This window comes from Medicago sativa, chromosome 1 (assembly GCF_051527215.1).
Source record: "Medicago sativa cultivar Bolivia chromosome 1, Bolivia_mono, whole genome shotgun sequence".
Taxonomy (NCBI): domain Eukaryota; kingdom Viridiplantae; phylum Streptophyta; class Magnoliopsida; order Fabales; family Fabaceae; genus Medicago; species Medicago sativa.
Window position 1 is genome coordinate 6,185,548 of NC_140749.1, and position 24,706 is coordinate 6,210,253.

General features: G+C 33.6%; 1 protein-coding gene and 1 long non-coding RNA gene across 2 annotated transcripts; both read right to left on the reverse strand.

Annotated features, from left to right (window-relative positions):
- Nucleotides 1-3,224: 3,224 nt before the first annotated feature.
- Nucleotides 3,225-5,131, reverse strand: LOC146952078 (uncharacterized). Its single transcript, XM_085753110.1, has 2 exons — nt 3,276-5,131; nt 3,225-3,228 (listed from the first exon to the last, which is right to left on the reverse strand). The coding sequence occupies exons 1-2, from the start codon at nt 5,129-5,131 to the stop codon at nt 3,225-3,227; spliced, it is 1,860 nt and encodes a 619-aa protein (XP_085609236.1).
- Nucleotides 5,132-16,887: 11,756 nt separating this feature from the next.
- Nucleotides 16,888-18,147, reverse strand: LOC146952079 (uncharacterized). The gene is made up of 2 exons (XR_015024966.1): nt 17,830-18,147; nt 16,888-17,105 (listed from the first exon to the last, which is right to left on the reverse strand). It is a non-coding gene; the product is annotated as an uncharacterized LOC146952079 (long non-coding RNA).
- Nucleotides 18,148-24,706: the final 6,559 nt, after the last annotated feature.

Consider the following 24,706-nt stretch of genomic DNA (forward strand, 5'->3'; position numbering starts at 1 on the left):
GATTCCGCCCAAGGTAGCAAAGTGGCCCTTGGACGAAGAAAAGAAAATGCTTGTTTCGAACTCAGTTTGCCATCAGCAGCATTTGGCCAAATCAAAACATCATGCAGCTGCCCTCTAGGCAGCACTAAACCATTCACTCGCTCCTGCACATCCCCAAGAAGAAATACCGATTGAGGCAGCACCAACTTTCCATCTACAATTGCTTCCGAAACCGTCCCTTTAAGATGTCGATGTAGATTATTATCAATGTTTATCAAATCTACAAGCGGCTCCCCTAGCCAATTGTCCGTCCAGAAATTAATATTCTCCCCCGTTCCTATAATCCAAAAAGAATTTGCCAAGACTGTGCCAATGTGTACCTTGATGCCCGACCATACCGACGATTTAAAATAACGTAAATTAGGCTTACCATTAGAGAAGTAACGCCTCTTGAAAAGCATGGACCATTGAGAATTGCCGTCCAATAAGTCCCACAACAACTTAAAAATTAGCGCTTCATTAATCAATCTCGTAGGCTTGAGATTCAGCCCACCTTCCTCCCAAGAACGACACATCACACTCCACGAAACAGTGCAGATTTTTTTAGTAAGCACATCGCCGCTCCAAATAAAATTCTTTAACCAAGTGTCCAGCAAACGCAGCAAGCGTCTAGGCCAAAGATAAACATGGAAGGAGTAAACCAGCATCCCATGTATTATTGATTTAACAAGCTGCACCCTGCCCATAATTGAGAGAATATTTCCTTTCCAAGTAGCTAATTTGTTCTTAATTTTGTCAGTAATCATTCGGAAATGAGCCACCTTTGGTTTTCCTTGAAATATAGGACACCCTAGATAAAGAAAAGGAACAGCCCCTGCATTGAAACCCAACAGACCGGCAATCATATTTTTACGAGATACAGACATGTTACCCGTGAAAAAACGGCTTTTAGCATTGTTCACAATCTGACCCGACACCTCTGAATATTTGCGAAAAATATGAAGAAGTTCTCGGATATTACTCTTTAACCCTGTGCAAAAAATCATAATGTCATCGGCATAAAGAACATGAGTTGGAAGATTAGTACCACGGCAGTATGACATAGGAATGAGGCGACCCCTTGCTGTAGAAACCGAGAGAGCTCTGCTAAGCACCTCCTCGGCTAAACAAAAAAGAAGAGGTGATAGGGGATCTCCTTGACGAACTCCACGAGAACAACTGAAAAATCCAACTGCTTTCCCATTGATCAAAATGGACAGACGAGCTGATTGTAAAATTTCAAGAATCCAATTCACAAAAAGAGGAGAGAAGCCGAAATTATTCAACACCATTACCAGGAAATTCCAATCTAACGTATCAAATGCCTTTGAGATGTCAACTTTGAGAGCAATATTACCACCGTATTGTTTCCTATCAAGGGCATTTATCGCTTCTGAAGCCAGGATGATGCACTCTGAAATATTTCTATCCCGCACAAATCCCCTTTGTTCAACAGATATAATCCTCGAAGTAATAACAGATAACCTATCCGCCACAATCTTCGTAACTATTTTAAAATGAAAATTTGCGAGAGCTATAGGTCTATAATCTCCCATAGACTTATCCCCTGGACATTTCGGAATTAACACAATCATATTAGAGTTAATATTTGTTGGAATCAAGCCATTCCGGAAGAAATCTTCAACCGAGTTCACCACATCATCGCCTATCACATCCCAAAAGGTTTGATAGAAATTCCCACCAAAACCATCTGGACCCGGAGCTCCATCACCATCTAGGGAAAAAACTGCATCTTTAATCTCTTTTCTCAAGGGTAGCCGCCCCAACATATCATTGTCAGCATTCGTCACCAAAGTTGGAATCACCTCATCCACCAGAGTATTTTGAACACAATTATTGTCCATGCTGAAGATTGCCTGAAAATAAGAAAGAGCATGCAATTCTATCTCCGCGGAATCAGTAATAACATTGTTACCATCCTGCAAAAAAGAAATGGTCTTTGTAGCTTCGCGAATTTTAGCGACCCTATGAAAATAAGCCGTATTGCGGTCACCATTAACAAAGTTTTGATCACGGGCCTTCTCTTTCCATAATTGCTCCTGTAAATTTAAAGCCTTTGTCAATAAAAGTTGCGCCTCCAAGTCTTGTATATATAGCTGATCTGAAAACCCTTCGGAATCAATTAAGTGTTGAATTCTATTCACTTCATCCACAGCAAGATTCACTTGTCTATCCACATCACCAAAAACCGTACGGTTCCAAACTCTAAAAGCATTTTTAACATTTCTAAGCTTAGCTTGGAACCGAGCCATGCCCTGCCCTCTAACTCCTTTGGACCAAGACTCCATCACTAAATTCCGACAATCATCATGAGCAGCCCACATTTTAAAGAACTTGAAAGGTGTTGCGTGCTTAACCACAGAGAACACAACCGAGACCAACAATGGATTGTGGTCAGACTGATGTCTAACCAAAGCTGTACAAGTAGAGTTCCGCCAAAAATTTAACCAATCATCATTACAAACAGCCCTATCGAGCCGAAGAGCCACATTATCATCACCAAATCTGCCATTTGTCCAAGTGAAAAAAGAACCTAATGTTGGAAGATGATGGAGAATATTTGCATTTGACCAATTTAAAAAATCTTCACAAGAAAGATTAGGAGAAGGACGCCTTCCCCTTTTCTCATGAGCTCCTAAAACCGCATTGAAATCACCAACAAACATCCACGGTCCTTGGAAACACCCTTGAAGATATGTGAGGTCTGCCCAAAGTTGCCTTCGCTTCAAATAATAGGTACTTGCATAAACCGCAGCAATAAAAACAGTTGACTGATAACAAGATATCTCCAAAGCAATGCACTGATCAAACACAAATATTACTGTTGCTAATAAATCATTTCCCCACAGAGCCCAGAGATTAGGCAACAAGGGGCCCCTGTTATTAATACAATATTTTGAAACACCTATAGACGGCCAATACCAAGAAGGAATGCGATCAAAATTGACCATTGGCTCCGCAATAAAAATAACCACAGGTTTATGAGACAAAAATAAATTTTTTAAAGCAATCTGAGTATCATTGTTACCGATACCTCTAGCATTCCAATAGAGAAAATTCATTGGGAAGGCGGTTTTCTATCTCCCCGTGCACGGGGTTTGGATGGCTGCTGATTGTGGACTTGCTTAACCTTAACCTTCTGTTTCTGATTTCTAGTGAGAACTTGCATGCTACCCTCCGAAGCTTCAGCTGCTGAACAGGCATCATACTCACGAACTCTCTCCCACAAATCTAACCCATGTTGGATATTTTTACTGGGATGAACTTCATGTCTTTGTAAAACTACCACATGATGGTCATGTGTTGCGCTGCTGCCCCCAACTGCAACACTAGCAGTTGTTTCGGTTGGCAAAGGTTGAATTTGAGAAATAGGAACCTCAACTATACCTTCCAAAGACCCATTAAAATTCTCAATAGTGACATCAATAACACGGGCTAAATTTTCTTGGTCTTCCTGTATACCATCCAACTCTTCATGCATGTCCTCATGCGTATCCGTGAATGGTCTTGGAACATTATCACGAGCACCCTTGGGACTCTCCTCCAGCTCCCGTGGGCTCACATGATCATGTTCCACACCATCCTGAAGTGTTTCAGACGTATCTTCTATCACGGGGTTCTCCAACACCTCCCGTGATGTCTGATGTGTCTGATCCACCCCGTTAGGTCGTACGTGCTCACGCCCAGGAGGGGATGAATATGCTCCACGTTCATTAGAAACCTTAGGACTCTCCCCCAGCTCCATAGGTCTCTCATGATTGTGTTGCACACTATCCAGAAGCGTATTGGAAACATTAGTTACAACGGGGTTCTCCAACTCCTCCCGCTGCATCTGATGCGACCTCCCCGCTTCTACAGATTGCACGTCAACGTGCGCTTCAAGGGAAACAGGCTCAATCACTGGCATAGTATGTGGCACCTCCCGAGGAGTTATTAAATCAAACACATTGTGTAAAGGGATGCTGAAGTTATTCGATCTATCAAATTGAGATGTGGCCACCAAAGATGAACTAACCGGACCCAAAAATGAATTAGACAATGGAGCCGGTGATGCCAGTGAAACTGAAACCGATGATGTGGGTATAGGGGCAGTAGTTGCGGTGTCCGGAACTCTAAGAGTGGTAGAAACAGTCGAAACAACCGGAACCGGAACCCATGTGCTAGTGTTACCAGAAGAAGTACCCACATCATTTTTGCTTCCTTTTTGCCGAATAGGATGTTTAGGATCTGAGTCGGCAACGACAATCTGTTTCCCACGATCATTCTTGTCCTTCGGCGGTTGCGGATGCAACCAACGACATGATGAAATATTGTGCCCAATAGAGTGACAGTGTTGACAAAATAAAGGCATTCTCTCATATTGCACTTCCACTTTGAAAGCGAAGTCCTCTCTTTCGACTAGGATTTCATCATACAATTTCTTTGAAAGGTCAATGTCGACAAGAATTCTAGCATAGTGCCCAAAAGTACGGTTTCTAGTAGGTCCATCAATATCTATTGGAGTCCCAACCGCACTCGCAATTTCCTTCAACGTTCGCTCCCGCCAATATTCATGTGGCAGCTCCACTAACCGGATCCAAAGCGATACATGTGTTTGCTTTTGTGTCTGATACTTGAAATCTTTAGTCCACTGTGATAACCTTAGCAAACCCGGCTTAAGATTAACTGTGCCTACTGCCCAAATCTTCCTATAATCCTCCGCCGAATTAAAGATAAAATCATAATACCCCTTACCAAGAGGCACCATCTTCCAACTAGTCGTTGTTGTCCATAACTTACTGATCTTGCTGCTGAGATCACGGGCTGAATACGGCTTCTCCCCTTTGTTAAGGGTTAGACGAGCCCTTAACGCATATTTACAATCTTCCACACCCTTACGGTACTCCTCTTGAGTGATTTTTATGCTCAAAGTGTCGCCTTTAATGCATGGTGAGGGGTAGGGGCTGTCATCAGAGGCTGAAGCACCCGCAAGTGCTGCTGCAAAAGACTTAGGTGCAGCTGAATTCGAGTGTACAGGTGCTGCAGATTGCACCGTTTTGGCAAGTGATGGCGCGACATCAGACACACACGGCCATTGGCACGTGTATGCCATCCGTTATCCGTTAACAGAAAACCAGAGCGATTTTAATAAAGAAGCACGCGTGAATCAACCTTTGTAATGCACAAGTGCATTAGCGCGGTTGCGCGACTTCAATTTGAAAAATCAAGCTCCGACAGATACGGAAATTGAAACTGTGTGCTGAGAGTTATTAAAAGAAAAACGACAATGGAATTACTGATCACAACCGCGGTTCCAGCCAAAGCAAAAGGAGGAAACGATACAGAGGGCGAAATCAGAGATGTCTCTAATCATGGGAATCACGTGAACCAACCTTTGCAACACCCTAGGGCATCGTCACGGCTGTGCGTTCTCAACAGGAAGAGATTTCAGTGATTTAAATTGTTATATTATGATGAGAATTTGTTAGTGCATAATTAACACAATAAGTGATAGAAATATCTTATCACCCGGTCTCATCAAATTTCCTCTTAAAAATCTATGTTCAAGGCTAAATGTTTATCTTTGAGTATCTAAAGGGATTTCAATATTAAGATGTATTTCAAATTTTAATTTAACATAGACTTAATTGCCTTGAACAACTCCAAGTATTTTATCAATTGGATCAGTAATTTTATCATCCTTTAATACTAATTCTTGAAAAGTTGCTTTAATTAAAACTTGTATTGCTCCTATGTGAATATATCCTATATTATTCAACTCTTGACAAGTGGAAAACCAATTAAAGAAAGAGACATTCAGCTCTTGACAAGTTATGAGCTCCCTTTCTACACACAACAAGCAAATGATGAATTATAGGACTAGTGTCCTTGAAGAACTATGTGCTAGTCTCAAAAATAATTTAAACCATTCATGTGAACGGTGCATGAATTCAAAGAATGTTGAAGCAATTAGTCAACACATGCAAGACTTCATGTGTCTTGATGAGAAGGAAGACAGAGATGGATGCAATAGTAAAAGAATAGTGTTTGAGATAAAGATGTAGCTTTAAGTGATGTCATAAGAATTAATAAAAATAAAAGAATGAATAGTAGCAAATAGTACTTTTGGTGAATAGTAGTAATGACATTTTGTATATAAATAAGGTCTCATATTTATGTATGAACCAAGTTGTATTGTAAGAAAAGTCTCTCATGTAAGTTTCCTTAGGAAACAGAAGCTAGTCCTCTAGCTTTGCACTTGTGTGCCTTCATTAAGTTCTTGTATCATGTATGCATAATCAATTAAATTTATCATTTCCACTTACTGAAATTTAGTCATTCTATTTATTACTACATATTTACCTACTAATAATCCTACTTAAGCTACGGAAGAAGCGGTGGACCAACTCTAATTCATGAAAATTATGAGCAGGTATATCTACTTAACTTTGTCTACTTAATTCAAGTTTTTATCATGTATATGCCATAATGTTAACTATTATGTTTTATTTAGTATTATTTACTATTATTGTTGAGTACTTTCATTTTAAGAACTTGTTAATATAATTATTTTCTAAAAATGAGTGACATAGACCACTTACAAATTGCCGAATAAAATGAAAATTATGAGCGAGGTATTTTAATTGATCCCACTCTATTTCAAAAAATACAAAAGGAAGATCTAGACTGAAATAAAGATGCTAATATGAAAAGGCAAGGAAAGAATTAGAGGAATGATGAAAATGTTTAATCAAAAAGAGAACATTATATACTATGGAAAATTAATTAACGAGGCACATATGCATATATCGGATGCTCAAGGATATACATATATAAAACTATTAAATAAGAAGAGATTTATGGAGTTAAAAAAAATATTAGGAAGGAAGAACGTATGAATAAGATAGGATATATTCATATAGGAGCTAGGAGCAATACAAGTTTTAATTAAAGCAACTTTTTAAGAAGAAATTAATTCTCCGGTAGAACTAGTATTAAAGGATGATAGAATTACTGATGCAGTTGATAAAATACTTTGAGTTGTTGAAGGCAGTAATTTAGCCTATGCTAAATTAAAATTTGAAATACATCCTAATATTGGAATTCCTTTAGATACTCAAAGATTAGATCAAACACTTACCCTTGAACAAGATTTTTATGAGGAAATTTAATGAGACCGGGTGATAAGATATTTTCTATCACTTATTGTGTTAATTATGTACTAACAAATTCTCACCACAGTATTACTTTTAAAAATAATAATAAAATAGATGTCCTTAGTTTATTTTATGATATATGAAAGATTTACTATCCAAAGAAAAATGAAATAACAGAATTAGAAACTTTTATAAACAAATCAAAGATATTAGAATTAAAAAGAATCTAAATACCAAGACTGATTAGATTTAATGAACCAGAGAAAATTAAAGAAAACAATATCAATAAATTATCAAATCAAGTAAAGGAATTGACAAATATGAAGAATTAGCTAGACTATCGGTATTTAATTTTGAATTAAGAAAAGAAATCATTAGTAATAATATTAAATATTATACAAATTAATTAGAAGAATGTATAAAAAGATACATTAGTGAAGAAAATAGACGAAGAATAGAAAGATCACTCATAAAAGAAGAAAACTTCTTAATAAAATTAGAAAATCATAAAAAATCTAAAAAAAGAACAAAAATAGGTATGGCTGAATTTAGTATCAATGACAGAAAAAATAACAAAAATAAAAATAAAAGATTGGAATATAGAATATGAATCAAGAAAAAGATTTTTACAAAAAAAAATTAAGATACATATGGAAACTGAATTTACCAAAGGATATAAAGACAAATTTTTGTGAGGAATATGGTAAATTATGCGGTCAAGCAATACTTTATGAAAATCAAATAGATTATGCATTACAAAATATGATGGATGATATTTTAATGGATAAATATATAGTTTCTATGTATTATGGGGGAATTACTATAGAGTTAGCTTTGATAGAAAACAATGAGATTTGGGATTATTTAGATGATGACTAAGGTTAATAAAAGAAATTCAGAAAAAAAAATTCTAAATTATTTGGTATCATATCACTAAGATTCAAAAATAACTAAAATGGATAATTTAAAAAAATCTAAGATTTCAGATGAGAAATCTAAAAAATTAAAATTTTTAAATAAAATACAACGAGAAAATAAATATTTTACAAAGAAAAATTAGAAAATGAGTGTAAGCAAAACTAAAAATATATTAACCTTAGAACTTATGGATTTAATTAATAGAACTAGAGATATAGTAAAATATTATACAATAAATTAGAATATAATATTAAAATAGGAAATAATAATGAAATAGATAGAGCCTCAAAATACTTCTTAGAATATGAAAATAAATTAGAATTATATGAAAATATGTTAAAAAATATAAACGAATTTAATTCCGTCACTGAGGGTTTACGACGAAGGATTTAGAGACGAAATTACTAAATTCGTCAATAAAAAACGTCACTATTTCAACGTATTTCAGTAGTGGTTCACACTCTTGTGAAAAGTGATAACCATTCGATTCGTATTCATACCACGTTTTGAACCGTTTGTCTAATTTGTGGAACTGTCGCATGTCCTTTGGGGGGCTTGGTATATCACGTTGCAAACCAAATTGGAGCTTGACCCTATCGGTTGCATCCCATTCAGCTTTGTGGAACCAAATTGTTGTTGCACTACAACAACATAAGAAAAGTTGTTGTAGTGCAATCCCAAAAGTTATGTGGCAAATTATGTGGAACTCTCATGGATGACCTCTATTTAAACTGGCACAAAAGAGAAGATTTAATGTACAGTTGACAGTTTTGATATTTATAAATAAACAAATAATTAAAAAATCAAAGATATATTACTTGACGTTCTAATATGCGATCAAATTAAAGTTTGTATGATATAGTGTCATGGTTAGGATTTTCGTAGAAATATGAACCAGTTCTCGTCCATCTAACAAATTATATCAATGAATTAGTAACATAATAAAATTAAATTTTAAGAGCGAATATTTAAGGGAATTATTAATAAAATTCGGTAACCATATCTACTTTTTTCTTAACGGAAATTAGAGTAAGTTTTCATTGTTAGGAGCGATATAACTCAACCTACAATATCCCAAAACTTGTAGGAGAAAGTTACATTCAGCTAAGGGTTTTTTGTCTAGGTGTGACACTTCACACATGCCATGATAAAGAAAAGTCAAAACTGCAGAACCCTAACTATATGTTCTTGTTTGATTAAAATCCATTAGCAAATACAACCAAGAGTTGTGTACAAATAATCTAGTTGTATTTGGGAACAAGAACTCTACAATGAGCCATGTAAGGTACCTCCTAGTATGTTGTATTCTTGCTTCAGGAGGTGAATGTTCATTAAGGTCATTGGAGATAAGATTGTCACCTAACCACTTCAATGAAAGAGTATTGACATCTCTCTCGTCTGCTGGAATCTCTATTCCTACTAATTGAAAACAAGTATCCCATTGAAGATTTGGCGGACCAGTAACGACATGTCCTCCAATAGGTAAGTCGAGTAACATGTATACATCTTCCAACGTGATGGTGCATTCACCTATTGAAAAATGAAAAGTATGTGTCTCAAACCTCCATCTTTTGACAAGAGCGGTTAAGATATGTATGTCCTCCAATATTTGAATGTTTTTGATATTTACTTATGTATCTAGTATTTTTTTTTGTTATGATGCAAAGGATGAACCATTAGTCTCTTGCATACGACGACACAAAGACCCAAGTCCATATATCTTCGATTATTTAAGTCAACCTGGGTTATTAGAGGTTTCTCAGATAAATTATAAAATCGACAAGTCGTATCTTAATCGCTCTTGTCGAAAGACGGAGGCCTGAGACACATACTTTTCATTTTTCAATAGGTGAATCACGTTGAAAAATGTATACATGTTACTCAACTTACCTATTTTAGGACAGACCGTTAGCGGTCCGCTAAATCTTCAATGGGATACTTGTTTTCAATTATTAGAAATAGAGATTCCAGTAGACGAGAGAGATAGTAATACTCTTTCGTTGAAGAGGTTAAGTGGCAATCTTATCTCCCAATGACCTCAATGAACATTCACCTCCTACAGTAAGAATACAACATACTAGGAGGTACCTTTTATTTCTCATTGGAGAGTTCTTGTTCTCAAATACAATTGGATTATTTGTATTTGCTAATGGATTTAAATCAAACAAGAACATATAGTTGGGGATCCGTAGTTTTGGATTTCCTATATCGTGGCATGTGTGAAGCGTCACACCCAAACAAAAAAGTCCTAGTTGGATGTAACTTTCTCCTACAAGTTTGGAGATATTGTAGGTTGAGTTATATCACTCTCAAAAATGAAAACTTACTCCAATTCCTGTTAGGAAAAAAGTAAGTACGGTTACCATAATTTTTTAATAATACCCTTACATATTCTCCCTTAAAATTCAATTTGTCAGGTTACTATTTCATTGATACAATTTGTTAGATGGACATGAACATGTTCAGATTTCTATGAAAATCACAGTCATGACACTATATCATACATACTTCAATTTGATCGCATACTTGAACGTCAAGTGATATATCCTTGATTTTTGAATTATGAATTATTTGTTAATATCAAAATTATTAACAATAACACTAAATATTCTCTTTTGTGTCAGTTTAAATGGAAGCCATAAAGGAGAGTTTCGCACAATTTGCCACATGACTTTTGGGATTGTACTACAACAACTTTTTTTTTTTATGTTTTGACAAAGTTGAATGACATGCAACTGATATGGTCAAACTCCAATTTGGTTTTCCACAAGATATACCAGGGCCACCAAAAGACATGCGACAATTTCACAAATTAGACAAATGGTTCAAGACATGGTACGAATCGAATGGTTATCACTTTTCACAAGAGTGCAAACATTGGGATAATCGACAACAATATACTTTACCTCGTCTACAATAAAAAAAGCCTATTCTCAACTCCTCGGTATATTGATTGGTTTACGACCTTATGCAATCCACAGCTTAGGATTGCAACTTATAATATACCAGAGGAGGAGCCACAATCAAATTCAAAGTCGGAGCTAGAACCAGAGCTAGAACGTGAACCAACCGAAAACAGAGCCACATGACTCCTAGTCACAAGAATTTCCTTCAACAATATCAAATCCTTACTCACAACCACCTACCAACCAAACGACAACCAACACAACATAAAACACACATGGTTCTATAATGTATGAATTTTTCGACATCCCACAACACAATATTATCCAACCACCACCATATACTACCCCGAGAAATGCTTACGTACCCAATGATGGGTCAACTTAAATTTAAAATTCAATTCAAAACTATCGTTACCATGACCCAAACAAATTTGGCCCATCCAACATCAATTACCGTGCCTACAACAACCCACAATATAACAACATAATATACAACAACCCATACTACTACCACCCACCAACACCAACAAACCTACAATCCAAATTCAGCTAATTCTCTCTGGCTATTGAGTTTGATTTTGGAAATACTTCTGGTTTTGAAGTCGAGTACGGTCGGCCATCTTTGAGTCGTTTGTCATTGAACTCCAATGATAATCAATTTCTAGATGTGGGATGGTCTACAAGGAAACACGATGTGTCATTGACATTGGGTCATAGTAGTCGGATGCAATCAACTACAAATAACGATGATAGAGACCAAACTGAGCCTCAAGTAATTCATCGTGAAATAAATTCTCAGTTGCGTCGAAATAAAGCAAAAAAAATGCCCCAAAGCGATGGTGTGGAATATGACATTATTTATAACAATTGTAGATTTTATTGTAGTTTTTTTAATCTATTATATAATTATTTTTAATTTACTAAAATTCAATTTTACTAATTATTTAATAAATAAATAAGAATTTGAAAAAAATAAGAATTTCAACTTGTTTCTGACACAAGCTGAAGTTAAACATTCAATGGAAAAAGAGAGAGAAACTCGTGTGCTTCTCGTTGGTTGGAACGTCGGTGATTCCCACACCTTGGACATTGATTAAAGAAGAACAAACAATCATGGTGGTTGAATCTTAGTATTATGGATGAAAGATGGTTGTGAATGAAGTGAGGAATGAAGAGAAAAGGAGCAAAATGAGAAAGGAAATGACAAAGACCCCAAAAAAAAAAACTGAAAATCAGAATAAAAAGAAAGTGAACATGAAATGAGAAACAAACTAAGAAATTAACTAAAAAGTATGTCAAAAAAAGAAATAGAAAGAACTTTCCTTGTTTGTTGAAGCAAGATCCTGAGTGCAGAGAAATACTTGAGCAATTTTTCCAAGAGCTCTCCTTCCTTGTTGAAGAAATTAAAGAGTGTGTTACTTACACCAGCTCAAAATGGCCTCTACGATCCTTTTTTCTTTTTTATGGAGTGAGCTTATATGGTTTTTTTACATAGAGAAAGAGAGGAGTGTTTTATACAGCCTTCAGCAAATTCACCACCCTTATATAATCCAATAATTATAAGGGAAATGTTAACCGGTGCTCTCGGGCACTGGTTAAGGAGTTATAAAAGGAAACATTTCCTCGAAAATTGTGTATTCTATGTTTTAAAAGTTAAAAAATTACTCTTTTCAATGCAAATTATAACTTTTATTTCTACTTTTAATTTCTTAACCAGTGTCCCAGGACACTAGTTAACAAGACCCTAATTATAAAAATCCAACGGTAACATTGCACTGTTTTCTCTTTTTCAAAAAAAACATTGCCCTGTTTACTCGTTAACCAAAGGCACCAAAATGTGTCAGAAAAGGAAGTATCAATCAATGGTACTCCCTCCGTCCCTCAATAGATGACCTAGTTGACAATATATATTATTGACTTGATATACTTTGACCATATTTTTCTACTAATTCATAAAGATAAATAATATCATGTAAGATGTGTCCTCGTGAGCTTAGCTCAGTTGGTTGGACAATGCATAAAAATATGCAAGGTCCGGGGTTCAAACCCCGGCCACTACAAAAAAAATATCATGTAAGATGTTGTTGGATTCGTCTCGGTACCAAAAAAAAAAAAGATGTTGTTGGATTCGTCTCGGTACCAAAAAAAAAAATATCATGTAAGATGTTGGATTCGTCTCGGTAAATATTTTTAAAATATTAAATTTTCACAATTTTTTTTGGTAGAGAATTGAAGATATCAAAGATAAAACATATGCATTGGTACGTGTGTCGAAGTCAACTAGGTCATCTATTGAGGGACGTAGGGAGTAGTAAAAATCAACCAACGGTACATAACTCCAACTGGTGACAAATATGTCGATGAAAGTAACGTACATATCTTTCTTTTTATGAACAAAGAAACATATAACGATTATTAGTTATAATAATAAGTTGGATACATGTATTAGGGAGATAAGAAATGAATATTTAGTAAAAAAATTCTTGTAAGAAGCTTATGGCGGGTGTTTAAGGATTGTCTAACCATCCTTGGTCGAAGACTTAACATGACTAAAATTTTTCAAAAATTTCATGTACAGTGTGGAAACGTTTTCAAATTAAAGTAGCTATAAAAGACAATTTATTTAGGAGATGTGTCATTGGAAGAGGGTCCATTTGGTTTGTCGACGAGTTTGGTATCGAAGAAAAGAGTTTGGTATCGAAGAATCAATTTCTCATCTTTTCTTCGAGTGTAAGGTTTTTGCAGGTATTTAGTACTCGGTTTATAAATGGGGGTTTCATCAGTATTTCAAAAGGAATGCTTGTCATATTTAGAACAATTTGAAGGTTTGATTGACCACGGAAAAGCATTCGCTATTAGAGTCGGTGTGATAGGGTTAGCTTGCATATGGAATATATGGAGGTCAAGGATATCTACTTAAATAATATGGTAGAATTTGTGGGGGGAAAGGTCTTAGAATTGGTTGAATGCTAAATCAAATGGCACAAATTATTGCATTAATCAACAATATTTGAATCTAGAGTCAGCCTTGGATGTGTGGAATTGTGAGTTTGTTTGTTGGAGAAAATCTTTCATGGACACAACCACAAATCAATATTAGAGCATTTAAATTGGTAGGGTCTTTACCATTTGTACATAATAGGTACCCCCAATGTGGAAAAAAAAAATTGGGGGTCTCTTAAGACCCAGGGTCTAACTTAAGACCCCTAATCTTAAGTGGACCTCACACCACTTTTCAATAAAATAATGGCTTAATTACACTTTTGATCCTCGTGTTTTGCCAAACTCGCGAAATTGGTCCTGCCCTTTTAAAACCTGACAAAACTGGTCCTTCAGTCATCATTTTTGTTGCACTTTTGGTCCTACCCCCCCATTTTTTCCTCCAAAAACGCAGATGTGGCAGATTTTTAGCTGATGTGGCAAAAAAAAAACCCTGAAAAAATAAAAAATTTCAGGAAAAATTAATAAAAATAAAAAATGATTAAAAAAAATAATATAATCTGATAAAATGAATAAAAAATAAATAAAAAATAATAAAATCTGAAAAAAAAAAAACTGAAAAATACGGAATTTTTTTTAAAAATCTGGAAAAATTAATAAAAATAAAAATGATTAAAAAAATAATAAAATCTGAAAAAAAATAAAAAAACTGAAAAATACGGAATTTTTTTTAAAAATCTGGAAAAATTAATAAAAATAAAAATGATTAAAAAAATAAAAAAATCTGGTAAAATGAAAATTTCTGGAAAAATTAATATAAAATAAAAAAATCTGGAATTATTTTTCCAGATTTTTTTTAATCATTTTTACTAATTATTTCAGATTTTTTTTTATTTTTTCAGAATTATTTTCTTTATTCTTAATTTTTATTAATTTTTCTAGAATTTTAAGATTTTTTTTGTAAATATGATTAATCTTTTTTCAAAAATTTTATTTTTTTAAAAATGATTAATCTTTTTAATTTTTTAAATATGATATTTTGAAAAATCTTCAAAATTTCTTAAAATCTTTTTTAAATTTGATTTTTAATTTTTCAAAATCTTCAAAATTTCGTAAAATCTAGAACAATATCTGAATTTTTCATAAATTTAAAATTTTCGAAAAAAATATGAAATTAAGATTTTAAAAATTTAAATAAACTAGATTTTTTATAATCTGAATGTTTTTTAATTTTTGAAAAAAAATATTATTTACGATTTTTTAATTTAAAAAAATATTTTGAATTTTTTCAGATTTTATGGATTTTTTAAATTTTCGAAAATTAATTTTTTTATTTCGAATATAATCTGAATGTTTTTATAATTTTTAAAAAAAAATATTTTTTTCGATTTTTTAATTTAAAAAAATATTTTGAATTTTTTCAGATTTTATGGATTTTTTAAAATTTTGAAAATTAATTTTCAGATTTTTTTTAAAAAAAATTTCATTTATTTCATTTTTTTGAATTTTATTTTATTTTTGAATTTTTTAAATATAAATGAAATGATAAAATTGTTTTTTGAAATTAAAAATCCTTGTTTTAATGACATGTAAATAGTATTTTCCTAATTGGCAATGCCACATAGGCCTTCATGTGCCACATCTGCGTTTTTGGAGGAAAAAATGGGGGGGTAGGACCAAAAGTGCAACAAAAATGATGACTGAAGGACCAGTTTTGTCAAGTTTTAAAAGGGCAAGACCAATTTCGCGAGTTTGGCAAAACACGAGGACCAAAAGTGTAATTAAGCCTAAAATAATCATTATTTAAATCAATTTGGTTGTTTTTCATTAATAAATAGTTATTGGTGGACCCATTTAGACATTTTGATAAAGGATCTCCATTGGAGTGGTTTGAGTACATGTTATGTACTATTATTAAAAAATAAAAAAATAACGTGTCTATGTGGGACCCGTTTAAGACCTCAAATGTGAGGGTCTCCAATATGGATACTCTTAGGCACTCACACATGAAATAGAAAAAATTTAAGAACAATTATTTAGTCAATTCGATTGACATTATTCAATTCAATTGTATTCTCTTTTATTTTTCTTTTGATTTTGTGTGTGCCTAAATAATATTTATTTGGGCTTGTGACCAAACAAGTATATCTCTGTTTGTTGTTGTCGATGTTGTTTGATCCAGTTTTGGTCTAGCATTAATAATCGAATTACTTTCCACAAGGTGAAGCTCGTGTTCTTTAACTATGGTCTATTATTATTAGTAGTAGTATCTTTTCAATTAAAGTATAGATTTTTTTTTTTTTGAAAGAAAATTGAAGTATAGATATTTGAAAACTTCAATTATTTAATTAATAAAGAAGGATTAAATTATAAGTAAAATCGTTTATATAAAGTAAAATATATAATATAGAAACTTAAATTTAAAACTGAATTAAAATGTAAATGTAATACGTGAAAATATTTTTTATGTAACCATTCAATATGATGAAATTTAATTTTTAATTATGAAAGAAATATATATTTTTTTATAAAAATATATATATATCTAACTATAAATTTAAATTAATAAAAATGGTCACTTAAATACCATGCATAAAAAATAGTGACTAGTATAAAGGATCTCCGCCAAAAGTTCAGTTGACATGAATTGAACACAAACTGTGTGATCCGTTAACTGAGTCAAACCTTAGGGAGACCCATATTATGTTGTAACCAATGCAAGAAGGACACACACGGACCACATCACCCCTCACAGTTACCTCATAATTTACTCCCATGCTTTGTCTGACTGTGGATAGAGCCATAGGTGAGAAATTGAATAGATGAACTGAGTAATTAAGAGCTTATTTATACATATATGCAGTGGCGGAGCCAGGAATTTTCTAGAGCCTGGGCAAAAATTTTATCGCGAATTCATATATGACATAATATATACAAATACTCGTAAATAGAAATAAAAGAGGTTCGTTATTTTTTCAACAAAATTACAATTTGAAATGAGAGAGAAGAAATATAACCTGACAATAGCATGCTAAATAAAATTAGGAGGTAAATGCCCTTTCCGCGACCTCATTAGGCGGTGGTTCTTCTACTATGGCTTCCGGTTGCACAACATTCACATTACTTGTTCTATCAACCAAAAATCTCCTCATCTATACTAATCTACCTAAGTTATAAACATCACATTATTAGTTACAATACATTCACCATCCACAAAACAAAAAACAAAAAGTTGAAATCAAATAGTTGAATGTTTATAAGTGCGGAACGGATTGACATTCTTTGAATAACCGAAATTCCAATCAAGAAAAAATGCCATACAATGTAACACAAACATGAACAGCAATAATGGCATAAAATAGGGCAACTAGCATACAACATTAAACCTAAGTTCATAGTTCTTTTCACCTGCATAATCATAACTACCCAAGGTTTGGTTCTAAGCTAGAAAGGAACTCACCTAGATTAATCTGGCCACTTTCAGAACAACTTATGCTTAATTTTAGAACCAAGCTTCTAGCCATCCACCACTATTGATTCATTTAGATACCAATTCTCTCAACAAAAATCACAACCGTATAAGTATAAATAACCACACAAAATGAAAATATTTAACAATTAACACAAAATGCACACATTATAAATTGAAGTTGTGATAATCACAACCTTATAATCACAACCGTAATAGTTCCTTCATTTCATAAACTCTCCACTCAATCACACAAAATGCACAATTCTAAATTAGGGTTTGGAAAATCAAAATTGGGGATAATCAACAATTCTAAATTGTGGTTTGAAATTTGAATAATCAACTCATTGAAATGATTCACCCATTAACAAATAACAAGCAACAATAAAATAGAACAAACAAAAAAAAACATAGAACAAACCTGGAGAGTAGAGACTGGAGAGGAGAAAGAGGAGAAGGAATGAAAATGACTGAGAGTTGAATTTGAGAGAGGGAGAGGTGCTAGTACTTGAGAGAGAGATGGAGAGGAAAGTGAAAACTGAAACAGAGACAGAGAGGTGAGAGTCGCGACTCACTCTGAAGGAGAAGAGTTTTTCTTTGCTTAACGTACGCGCGCTGAAACAATCTATTTCTGCCCATAAATTTTTTTTTTTAAGTAGGAAATGGGCTAATGGGTTGGGCTTGTTGCAAATAAAGCAGAAGTTGAGCCTGGGCTGGAGCCCAACCTAGCTGGGGGGTGTATCCGCCCCTGCAGATATGATATGTAAAATAAAATCTAAACTAGAAGTTGGGGCGCATGTTATCTTTTATATAAATCTTTACGCTTGATCTGCCATTTTTTTAATTCAGGTCCTGCATGTTAGCTATCTTAAAGACTTGTTTGGGCGCCTTGTTTGCATGGCCGTATCTGAGGCAGGGCGAAGAGGGCGACCGCCCCAAGCCCCAAAAAATAAGTGCGAAATTTAGGTCCTAATATTTATTTTTTTAGGGTTTTATTAGGCCGTAAAAAAAAATTACTTAGTTTTTTGTATGAAGTTTGATGTTTATATATTTTATTAGTTAGAACCCAAATTGTAGGTTCGCTCTAGGCCACCAAAATCTCATAAACGGTCTTGTTTGAATGAACAAATTGAGTTTTATAAAGTTTAAGTGTAACTTGTTTTAAACGATATGAAGTATAAACATTTTTTAAGGTACTGTCTTTTTAGAAACTCTGGCCACGTGATATAGTCGAGTTTGATAAGGTATTTAAATTTGTCATGAACTTACCCATAAAGAAGTTTATAGATTCAAGTATTTGTATAGACTAGATTACATTATTGAAAAGGTAAAAGAGCTCATAATGTAGGAGGCCTATTGTAACAATAATAACAAAATAAAAATTATTTATGGCTATTTTGTGTATGGTTCATTTGAAAAGAAAGAAACAATTGTCTTTTTCAACAGTAAGAGCAAAATCAGCAGCGTTGACTTGATAACATTAAGCTTCTGTCATTTTGATTGTTAAAATTTAAATATATTACGTTTATTTTCGACTGTCATCTTTGGAGGCTTAATTCACTCATGTGCTTAAGAGTGGTTGCTTAGTATACTTAATAATACCTCCGTCCCAATTTAATTGACAGTTTTTCACACATATTAAGAAAAATGTATAAATAAAGGGGAAAGTGGAATATATTGTATTGGGAATGATAAAAGTAGTATTATTTAGTGTTATATTGTATTGGGAATGATGAAAGTTGTATTGAAAATTGAAATGGGTCAGTTATTTTGGGACACTTTTTTTAAAAAAATGGGTCAGTTATTCCAGGACGGAGGGAGTAGCATTTAGCGTTTTGTTTATTGTTGTAATGATTTGTACTTTTGTCTAGTTGTTCCTCGCACACCTCATGCAGAAAAGAATTAATGTTGTAAGGTTTAGAAGACTTGCTGGATAATCACCTACCGGTCTTTTGATCAAAGCGAGTTTACATCTAAGAAATACACGCTCTGACTTCTCTCTACCAAATCAACTTCTCCCTCAATCGACTTCCTTTTTCTCCCTTGCCAATCCAAACCTTCTCTTTTGCGATGTAGGTCCATCATAGGTGATGGTGTGTCCAGCCTTCACGGCGGCATCACCATCACGTTTCCAGCTTGGGTTGCTCGTCGTCGTTTTCGCCGCCTTTCGCAAGCTTCTCTTCTCCGTTGTTGGCCTTTGACTCCGCCGTCGCCAGTTGTTGTTCTAACTGTTGTTGGTTCCGTTCTGGTTTTAGTTGGGTTCGATTTGGCTTTTCGATGTGGTATGGAAGGCAGAGGAGGTTATTGCGACGCTGCAATTAGCTGGATTTTGTGTTTTTCCGTTTTGCTCATGGTTTGTTTCTCAGATCTAGTCCGCTAGCTATGGGGTGCTGCCGTGTTTTGGTTTGTTGCCGGTGGTTCTGTTCATGTGTCGTCGTTTTCGCAGCGGGTTGTTCGTTTTGTGCGTCTCCTCCGGCGGTTTGGTTTTATTTCTTTTATGTCCTTTTCTCATGTTTTTACTGTTTGTTCGTGATCAGAGATTGTTTGGGTGGTTTTGGACTATGGCCGCGGGTCTGGTTGGTTCTGTTTCAAAAACTCGTAAGGGTATGGTTCTGTTAACCCGAGAGGGTTTGGTTACTAATAACGTATTGGACTCTTCTGAGGTCTTATGCGTCTGTTCGAAGTGTTTGGTGATCTGACCTCTTCGATTCTCTGATGTTCCAGATCTGTTGAGATTTGCAGGTTTCAAGGCGTCACGTTTGCCTCCACTTCGGGTATCACCTGGTTATCCGTTGTCAGTCCTTGATTGTTCTCGAAATGTTTATGCTCTTGCTGTTTTATGCAGGGGGTTGTTGGCACTTGGATTCTGGTACCGTGATGGCGGTCAATCCATTCGCCATTCTCAAAACCTAAATGTTCTTTGCAGGTGTTCACTCAACATATTTTTTTGTAACTTGGTTTCGTGCCCGTACGCGGGTTCGCTAGGTTAAGCACGTGATGGGTGAACTTTTGTTAGGATAGTTTACGGTTGTTCCACTTGGTCATCACTATTCCTGGGTCAGGCCTAATGTCCCCCAGTCTCTGTATCACTCTCTTTTTTTTTATTTAATATATTTTTCTTTGGCCTAAAAAAAAAAACTTGTTGGATAATCTTAAAAAAACTATATGGGATTAGAAAGAAAAAAAATCTATCGTATATCATAAAAGGTGGACCCCCACAAGACAAATGGTGAAATTATAATGTGTGATATTGATAGTGTGACTTGGCATGGCAAGTTGGAAATGTGGAGGAAGCTTCACTCCCATACTTGTTTGTTGCACAAGACAATAGAAGGGATTCTTCGGGATCCTACTTATCTCCATAGCATGTTATGGCAATGTGAGATTCAAACATCTTGCGTGTAATCGTGACGTAGTGATCCTCTTTTTTTTTTTTAATAGAAAGAGGCATTGATCTTCTTATCAACAACATATTGAGTCCAACATATTATATCTCATAAGGGTACTTACATTTCATTGGCTATCTATTTGCATGCCACACTTGGTGCATTTTCAAATATTTTTATTAGATTGTAGACATTCTATATTTTTTTATTCATGGTTAAATTGATGTATTTTAGAGCTGAATTCAAACTCATGACATCTGATTGAGTTTTCGAAATTGAATATCTAGTTTGTATATTATTATACAATGATCTTTTTTGTCGAAATCATACATTGCATCTTTTTACGCAAAATCATATGCTACATAGTGCATGGGGATTGGGTGGATTACATGCTAGGAGATAGTGTGTTCGTGGTTTGCTTTGGATCGATTTTGAAGTAAAAAAAATCATTTAAAGTAACATCTAATTTGATTTACATTGTTTTTTTATAGGGTAGTGTTAACTTGTGCCCTTAGGGCACAAGTTAAGATTCTAAAAAGGGAATTAAATAATAAATAATGTCTTGAAAATAGGAGATTTTAAATTTCTAGAACATTAAATGCACAATTTCCAACAAAAAGTTTCTATCTTTGATTTCTTAACTTGTGTCTTGAGGGCACAAGTTAACATTTTCCTTTTTTATAAGTATCCTTAAAAATAGGTGTCTTTTATTCCAATGCTTTGTCTGCCTTATGGTATTTATCTTTGGTCTATTTCCAATACGTCTTGTATTCGAAATAGATTTTTCAATATAATATTTGATTTGCCATAAAAAATAATAGTGTCTTTGATTTTTGTGCAATTATAATTTATTTGAATTGATTTGTAATTTTCATTTAGATGAATTTGAATTGATTTGTAATTTTCACTTAGATGAATTTGAATATGACATCCATGTTATGTGTGGATAGACCTGGAACGAAACTCAACCAAAAGGGAAAACCTTTTGGAGGCTTGCTACATATTCAACAGTGATTTTTTTTTTTTAAAGAACTATTCAACAATGATTGATGGACCATTATGCTCTTTATGGGTTGTGGAACCAATGACAAGGGCTCTACAGAATCTATATTCCATACATATGTTTGTAAATTTATACTTGTATATAACTTTGTGGAATGATTCTCATACGTAGTTTGTTACTTTATACTTGTATATAACTTTGTGGAATGATTCTCAAATGAAATCATGAAACCTTCTATAAGAATGATTTTCAAATAATCATGAACATTGTATAACTTTTGTTTGTACAAAAATAAGATAGTTTTAGAATTATCGAATAACAATTAAAATAATCATTAGCATTGTAGAATTTTACTTAGACGAGCATATACAAAAAACCCGACCACCATAAAAAAGACGAGCATATATGATATGAGAGACAAGTATAAGTTTTCTCCCCTCCAAAAAAGTATAAGCTTCCTATCCTCTCAAAAATAGGAAAAAGTTTTTTTTAGGTAGAAAAAAGTGTAAGCATCCTAAAAAACAAAAAGAGACTTATAGTGGTATAAGCGCCCAAGTCATACCCAAAATAAGTTAGAGAAAAACACTTCAGTTTATAATACATAATTTTTATAAAACTTAAATTATTCTCTAAAGTTACACTACCTCAAAAAAAAAAAAATCCCATGCAAACATTTTAAAGGTAAATCCCAACCGTACATTAGTGTACATCACCATTTTATCTGTTATTGTTTCCAAAATCAAATTATCCAACGAGGAATGTTATTTGAACAACATTTTGTTAGGACAACTTGTTGTACAACCAAAATAGACAAAGAAATTTAGATAATAACATAAAAATCAAAGCAATAAAGAGATAAAGTAAAAACACAATGTAAATATGAAAGAGAAAGTTGTCGCAAAAATTGTCAAAAAATAATTGTTCAAATATCATTTCTCTTATCCGATTGACACTTAATTTTTCTAAAAATCGTGGAGACATGGAAGGTGACATTATTCTTTTCTTTCTTTTTTTGGAAAGGGGTGACATTATTCTTGATCTCTAAGGAACTGTTAGTCTTCCCAATCAACTACATGTGATGTGATTATATCTTGGGTTTTCCTAACTTGTGAACCTAAAAAAATGATAATCAATGCAAGCAACCTCCCAAAAATATCTGATGTGCAGAATTCATATCGAAAACGTTAACTAAGTTTCGTGTATAATGTCAATAAATCAAGCTTATGAGTCTTTTTCTAAAGCTAACGAGCCTTTGACCTCAAGGGTTAATTCCAAATTATATACAGTAACTTAGAGAGATGATGACCTTGTATGTTAATGTCACAGGCTCACATCAGGAAGTTTTTATTTTTAAACAAACAACATTATGACATTTTTTAAAGATATTTTTTCAAAGATTGTTTTGTTATAAAGGTTCTGCTCCAGGATTGAAAAAATATTTTATGTCAAGCAGGCCAACCTAGCATTTTCAATAATTATAAAAATTAATTTTTACCATTTTTTTTAAGAGACTGCTTATTATATCTGTTTAGTGGCTTTTTCCATATTTGCTGTGATGAATGATGATGTAAACATTGTGAACATTTGTGGTTGATAGTTTGATATACAATTTTAAACAATGTCACAAAATATTTAAAGAGAATGATATAATATGTGATTCAACCTAAAATATTTTTCGATGAAATTTATTTTCCAAATTAATTTGAAGTTATTGATTTGATTTGAGTAATTAATTATAATTGACTTGACAAAAACCATAAATGAGTAAAAACCAAATGGAACTGTACTTCCGATTGAATTGGATTAGTGTTGGTGTGTCATGGACACAAACGCAATGAATGAGATAAGTTTCTCACACAAAAATAACAAGAGAAATGATATTTTGACAACCACTTTTTGACAACTTTTGGACAACTTTCTCTCTCATACTCACATGATGTTGTTATCCTCTCTCTTCCTTTTTCTCTCTCCATTGTTTTTGACCAATAAGAAGTGAGAAAAACAAGGTTGTCAACAAAGTTGTCATCAAATGGATGTCAAAATATCATTACTCAAATAATAATCAACAGATTCTTTTCTCACACAAAAAGAATGAACAAATTTTTCTAAACAAAAGACGTGATTGAAAATAAAAAGTCGACAATTGGCCCACTTGTGTGGGTTCGATTATTTAATCACACAGAAGAAAACAACAAAATTGATTCCTCTAGATTATACGACTGGTGTATCTACCCTCCAGATTTCAATGTTTTTTGCTTGCACTATTAGAGAATCCACATCGGAGACACTCATCTGTGAGGTCTTAAATGAGTCTCACATTGATACATCATTTTTTTATTATTTTTTAATAATAGTACCTAATAGGTACTCATCCACTCCAATGGAGACCCTCTAACAAAAGGTCTAAAAGGGTCACACCAATAACTATTTATTTAAGACACTATTATCTATTTGAGAAAAAGTAATGTGGGGTCCACTTAAAAATGATTATTTTAAGAAAAAGTAATGTGGGGTTCACTTAAACATAGGAGTCTTAAGTAAGACTCTGGGTCTTAAGAGACTCAAAAAAAAATTCTACATTAGAGATATCTATTAAGTACGGGTCTTATATGGTTAAGACCTCACCAATATGGATCGTCTTAGCACAGTTTTGTTATTCTCAGAGAAGAAAAAACAAAGTGAAAATTAAGATGTCACAGTCTCCCACCCAATTAGAACACCCACGATGTGGCACATCCTCCTTCGCATGACCATTTTTGTGTTGACTATCTTACTCTCCTGAACTCTTATCCACAAGGTAAAATATTTGTGTCACTACAAAAAAAATATTTTTGTCAAAAATGAAGTAAATGAAATTATCCCGGGTTAAATAAGTAAATGATTTCTTTAAATATATCTTCTAAAATATT